Source organism: Aplysia californica, unplaced genomic scaffold (genome assembly GCF_000002075.1).
Source record: "Aplysia californica isolate F4 #8 unplaced genomic scaffold, AplCal3.0 scaffold00126, whole genome shotgun sequence".
In the NCBI taxonomy this organism is placed as follows: Eukaryota; Metazoa; Mollusca; class Gastropoda; order Aplysiida; family Aplysiidae; genus Aplysia; species Aplysia californica.
In genome coordinates, this window is record NW_004797396.1 from 216,727 (window position 1) to 223,852 (window position 7,126).

General features: G+C 43.6%; 1 protein-coding gene across 1 annotated transcript in view; it reads left to right on the top strand.

The window, feature by feature from the left end:
• LOC101846343 overlaps positions 1 to 7,126 on the top strand; it is a gene marked incomplete in the record, with an annotated part of 86,749 nt that overhangs the window by 35,309 nt on the left and 44,314 nt on the right. The window contains 1 exon segment of the mRNA XM_013081326.2: positions 140 to 499. Within this exon segment, the coding sequence (XP_012936780.1) occupies positions 140 to 499 (360 nt within the window).

Here is a 7,126-nt window from a genome sequence, read left to right on the forward strand (position 1 = left end):
GAGAGAGAGAGAGAGAGAGAGAGAGACTGACAGACTGACAGACAGACAGACAGACAGACAGACAGACAGACAGACAGACAGACAGAGAAGTAGTTTGTGAGTATGTTTTGTGTACTGAACTTCGACCCCTCCCACACAGAACTCCTTTGCGGCGGCTAACGGCGAAGAACTGGATGACCTATTCCCCCAAGTCAACGAAGAAGAAGAGGAAACAGACGTACAGCACACGAGTCGTCACCCCATGGTTGTCCCCATCAGCACACTGGATCATGCTGCTGATGTCAGCGGACCCCATCCCCCTGACCACCTGTCGGCCGCGGTCAAAACTGTGGCGGTGATCAACACGGACACTCTTCATCTCCATGACAACGTGCATCACATCCGGGGCTTGACGCCGCGGGAAGACTCCGCACGCTCCTTCTCGGTCTCGGCCACCCTCACCCCGACCACGAATGACCAGCCCACGTCACGAGTGATGGAGTCTGCCGGCGCCACAGGGGTAAGTGAAACCTCCACTGCTGCCTCCGCTCCTTCACTTCTACGGCAACATTTGTAAAAAATAGTTGTTTCTTAAAAAATGTCTTCTCTAATAAAACCGTACACATGTACCAGATTATAACAAAAAGGTTTTACAGCTGCATTGAAAATGACTTTATTCTTGACGTCAGAAAATGTCGTGCTTTAAGAATTTCCTTTCGTGATTTTCTTGACAAAAGGAACAACTATATAACTAGTACAAGCAAAAGTCCCAGAATTATGAAACTGGTTATCATTTCAACAACGACATCATTCATTGCATCGAATAGGTGAAATAAGCTTCATGCAGCAAAATCTACTATAGTAATTGAGCTAAACCTTCTTAGCACGATGTGCCACCAATTATGATCACTAATTTGAAAAAAAAGATTATTTTAATGCTTTGTGTGGACACATGTAAAAACAATTACGCAGAACTTAGAGGTAAGGCATACATTCTTATACATCTGAAGTGGGAAGGGACGTTCTATAAAGAAACATCCTCTTGCGTTTAGATTTACTAGCGGTTTCAAAATACCTCTTGTACTGATATGAGTTGCTTTGACCAGACTTAACCCTGCACACCCGAGTACTCATGCTCCAGTGTGAGGTGGTGTAAATCTATCAGTAGGTTTTTATAAACTTAGGGGTTAACCCACATATACTTATGTCACAGCTACACTGCATCTATTCTCTAACGTACATTTTTTGTGTCTAAATGGCAAGTTGTTGCTTGTTTAAAACAAAATGCATGTGTTTTCGCCTACATTGACTCAATTTTAGATCACAGGCCAGGGCAACCTGCGCTGAGAGTGATATGACGTTCCTGCAGAAAGACCGAGTTACTCCATAAAAAAAATTCCTCACACAGGAATTAAACTCGGATCTTGTGCATGCGATGGCGTAGCATCTAATTACTGCATCACAGACGCCGGTAGTTTATCTCTGTTGGGTTTTTTTTGGTGCCCAAAGAGATCTGACTGAGCAACATCCTATTTTCTTGAATTTATACTCCTATTCCTTCAAGTTTTCATTCTTTCATAGCTTAAACAGCTTTGAGCTATGAATTACTGTGTCGCTCAAGACAATCTTAGTGACCATTCATTGGAGCAATGAAAATCCACAGTAGCTGAAGCTGAAGCACGTACAAAGTTCTGCAGATAGTCGTAAACCGCGAGCGCCTTTCTTTATCTCCCATCAATTGCTGAGAATTATGGATCCAATTTAGGCTTACAATGTAGCGAAATGTAGGTGATGGAAGTCCTATTAATAAAACTCAAGTCCTGGTGGTACGGTAAAATTTTGCTTGATATGAGATTTTGGCTCGCATAAAGGGCCGATCACAATTTTTAAAAAAGTAACATTGAACTAATGACATCTATACTAAATAATATGTAAAATCAGAAATGATTAATACTTTCTAAACTTTATGACTACCTTATACAAATCTTTAATTGTAGACTGGCGTCTGTGGTGTATCATTTAGGCACTTCACTGTTGCACGCAGAAGACATGAGTTCAATTCCTGTGGAGGGACGGTTTTTTTTTTCGAGCACATGTATATCCATCTGTGTGCTGGGACATCGTGTCCCTCTCAGCCTAGGTTGGCCTTCTAAATACTATAAATTGTGTCAACAGGGGCGTAATAGATTTACAATTACAACTTTGATTGTAGTCGGAAACTATATTGTTGCTGCCATTGAACTTCATTAAGGAATTTGAAGTGGATTGAAAGCTAGTAAAGGTTTTTAAATTTTTTTTTAAATATTTTTTTTTAAATATTTTTTTTTTACAGAACTTTAACCTCTAATGTATTGATAACAATGATAGCGTTCTTTTTTTCAGAATCCATACCAATGTTGCTTTAGGCGTTTAACAACATAGCCAACGAAAAGCAAACAATCATTTCGTGATTATGTACTGCTAAATATTATTATGTAACCATGTACGCAGCTTTCCTGTCTCTCTTCTCTTTTCTCACGGTGTTTCTCTCTTCCAAAATGGAAACACAGTCACAGAAACACATTTGCGCACGCAGACACACACAGCCAACTCACGCACGCACACACACACACACACACACACACACACACACACACACACACACACACTAACACACACACACACACACACACGCACACACACACACGCACACGTGCACACACACACGTGCGCCTGCGCGCCTGCAAACACACACACAAACGCACACGTACTCATATTGCCGGAACAGTTTTTTTCACACTTTCAACATTGGTGATGCAAAAAGCTTTCAATACGCCAAAAGGAAGTATCACAGAATTTATTCAGATATAGTATCTCAAAATTGATCACACATGTATCACAGAAGACATTGAAATATGTATCACAGAATTTACTTTCAACACATTGCATATAGAACCAAATAACATTGCAATAGTAAGAGACGACGCAGATGTCCATCCATGCTAGCGTTTAAGTATAGCCTATCATTTTTAACAATTGTACATTTTTTCACGAATAAACGAAGCAAAACTTGCAATTTTCACGTGTGTACAAATTCAGGCTTGCCATCTTTCTTAACTTTAATTTTGAAAGTTCCCACTTTTTGCTGCGTTGCAATCTTCTTATTAATGGGCTGTTTGAATTGGGTTGTTTTCCAGTTTGTTTCTGCTTATACAATATGTTTATAGTGAACACATGTGTACCTGTATTTACAACCTACACGGAGAGAGTGTGTGCATGAGTGACTTTATTACCAATGGCATTCTTGATCGCAATTTTGAAACATCCCGTGTCTTAAACCACCCTCGAAATGAGTTATTATGTGTCTAGTAGGGCGTTATGTAAAAACAATAAGAATGACACGTTTTAAGAGGAGTCGCGGGGACCCCTGCGTTATAATTATGATGGCAGACGCACGCACTCGCGTACACACGCTTACACACACACACACACACACACACACACACACACACACACACACACACACACACACACACACACACGCACTCGTACACACACACACACACACAAACACACACACACACACACACACACACACACGCACACTCACACACAAACACGCACACGCATGCATACACACTCACTCACAGTCCCCCGTCCACACGCACCAACAGCGCCTACTCCCCTTCACACAAACAGCCCTCCCCTTTCCTTTCACATACGCAGATACACCTTTTTTTTCTCTCTCTCTCTCTCTCTCTCTCTCTCTCTCTCTCTCTCTCTCTCTCTCTCTCTCTCTCTCTCTCTCTCTCTCTCTCTCTCTCTCTCTCTTTGTCCAAACACTGTTTAATGACACACCGCTTGTAATAGATCTAGATCTCTGTCTGTCTGTCTGTCTGTCTGTCTGTCTCTCTCTCTCTCTCTCTCTCTCTCTCTCTCTCTCTCTCTCTCCACACACACACACTCACCCCCCCCCACCCACACACACACACTAAAACTCTCAGGAATGTATATTTCCTTCGAAATGTTCACTTCTTTTTATTAAGTTGAACATTCACGTACATGTATAGTATCTCTCTTCCCCATCCACATCTCACGGTAACAACATTATTATAATAATATGTTCATGGCACGCGTGTGTTTCACATCAGCGAATGACCAAGATGGAATTTCCTTTTACTTCCACCTTGACGACACCACATTTGGAGAGATTTTTGCTTTATTTAATTTTCATCGTTCAAGCTCTGGTCGATTATTTGTTCAAAACGTTTGGTGTTCACGCAATGTATTCCCAGCTTTTAGACACAAAGGCACGCGTATTACGTGTTTTGAATATTATAGTATCCACTGAACTGGCATGGAAAGACCATTATTATTCCAAGTTCCAAGTGACAGGATAGCGTTCCACGAATTCCGCGACCACACAAAGCATGTTTTGTAATCCAATGTGTGTTTGTTGCTCCCACATTTTATTGTGTAGTTATTTCAGCACATTTTGGAATTCTTTGTTCTCTTGTTTTGTTGTTCACACGGTTCACTCACTGTTCAATCGATCGGTTGTTGTTGGCGTTGATCGAATGCTGGCAGGAGGGAGATATTGTAAAGGGTTTGAGCTTTTGTGATCGGTTCAAGTGTAGAAACAAATGTGAGCGAGATTAGGTGGCTGGCTGCTCAGATCACGTGCCTTTCTGTGTCGTGACTCCCTTTGTCAAGGTTATGGAATAAGTGGGTGAGTGTGATTTGTCAATATAGGCGTGAGCAATGATTTTTACCCACTTCTACGTTGGGGGGAAGGAGGGGAGGGCGCGCGCGAGAAAAGCTTTTCGGGCCCATCGTACCCGATTTGTTTCAGCAGTCAGCCACAGATGTTGTGTCAATATTACTCGGTAGTGTGGAATTATGCCCCTTTTCACTTTCCGTTAATGACGCCCACTTTCCGTTTCCGCTGATATTTGTGATCACCTTCGCAGGCGTCCTCGTCTATAGAGACTTTCTGTTTGGGTTTGCTCTTGCTCTGTTTTCGCACCGGCTTCGTGCCTTTGCTGTTTTTCCGGTGTTTGTGCGGGCGGGTGGGCGAGTCGTGACGGTGGTGGTGGCCGTGACCGTGAGTGTGGGTGTGGCCGTGACCCCTGTGTGACCTCTTAGTGGGGTCGTCAGATTTGAGGTCGGACGTGGGGACGAAATCCTCATCCTTTTGGCGATTCATTCGGTCTTCATCGTCGTCGTAGTCTTCGTTGTTTCCGTCACTGTCATCTCTGTCGTCATCGGAGAGAAGATGTGACTGCTGCTGCGCGTCTAATGGCGGATGGTCTTCACCTCTGTTTCTACATCTCACCGCATCTACCGGTTCTTCAAGGTCCTCGTAATTGTTACGTATTCGTAGATCTGTTAAGTCGGGCGGTTGTGCTGCCGTAGCGCCGAATGCTTCAGCCTCACCCTCCGTCTTTGTAGAAAAGTCTGCCCGCTCTCCTCTCCTGTCGACTACTGCATCAATATCATCCTCGTCCACGTCTCCCCCAGTTGAAATTGCACCGTTCTGTAAAGCAGCTGCGCCACCCTCAGTCACCAACACGCGGAGAAGGCGCCCAGAGTTTTCTTCATCATCCCTGTCGTCACCATCACCACCATCGTCGAAACGCACAGAGCGCTGAGTGACGTCTCCCTCCCTCCCTGTGGCGCCCTCTTCAGTCTTGGAGCGCTCGGTATCCGCGCCGCTTCCCGCCGTCCTCTCGCGGTACTGCCAGGCGGTGACCTTGTCAATGTCCGGCGCGTGGATGTCGCCGCCCGCGTCCACCAGGATCCAGCCCACGTCCTCGTGGCCCTCCATGAAGGCCAGATGTAGCGGGGTCTGCTGCTTCATGTTGGTCACGTTCACCTGTTGGCGTTGGATAGGAGAGAAACGTTAGACTAAACGTGGGAAGAGGGGAGGGGAGAGAGCGAGAGAGGGAGGAAGGAAGAGAAGGAGAAAGAGGAAGAGAAAAAGAGAGAGATCGACAGATAGACAGACAGACAGACAGACAGACAGACAGACAGACAGACAGACAGACAGACAGATGATAGCTAGGTAGGGGTGGGGAATAACTTGAAAGATTGTTTACTTGATACATCATTACAAGTCCCAAAATGCGCGCTCATATGACCCTGTGCAGTTGAGATAAATTAAGTATTGGGTGTCAGAGACACGATGAGAGAGTGGTAGAGAATGCAGTGTCCTCCAAACGGATACCGACTAAAGGAACCCAATAAGTTTATAACGTTCTGATTCTTGAACGTAAAGATAATATAGAAACCATAACTTTAAAAATGATATTTCATTTCCATTCAAGCACAATTTCTCAACCTCCCCCTTTCCCGGAACAATAATTCAACAAATTATATACCTGTCCCTGTAGTTTTATGCACCCCGCATAATTTAGCAAAATTTGATCATTTTTTTGCATAATTTCTGATTATTGTCCTTTATCATTCTTTGTTAAAATTAAGAGAATGACATAATTTCACATTTTTGGGCTCAGTTTGCATAATTTCAGAATTTTTCTTGCATAAAACGACGGGGACAGATATACAATATTTTGTCTTGTTGCTGGTATAAGGGTTCAGAGATAAAGTATAATATGATTTATGGAGGCATGGGTTGGACTTCTAATACAATCGTGAACAGTTCTGTGTGCTTGAGTATCCGATATCTTTTATGTTAAGGCTACACACTCAGTTCTACGTTGTATTACATACCTGGACGCCATTTTTGAGAAGCAGCATAACTATGACGTCATCGCCGGAACGTGCTGCCAGGTGCAAGGCTGTATTGCCGTCGATGTCCTTGAGATTTGCGTTGACGCCGGCTTTGAGCAAGGATTTCACCGCGTCTTGATGGTGTTCGCTCACAGCGCAGTGCAGAGCCGTCTGAAACGGAACGGAGCCGTTATGTAAATTATTATCAATGATATAGAGAGATAAACACTATGGCGCGTTGATTGTGGTGGCTTGAAACCAACATACATAATATTGGTATTGTTAGAATTAGAATAGACGTAGGGAACACAAGAGGAGAAAAACGAAAGTAACCGAGTCTGATATGCCAGGTAATAGATAGAGTGAGAGAGTGAGAGAATGGGAGAGTGAGAGAATGAGTCATGGAGAGAGAGAGAGAGAGAGAGAGAGAGAGAGA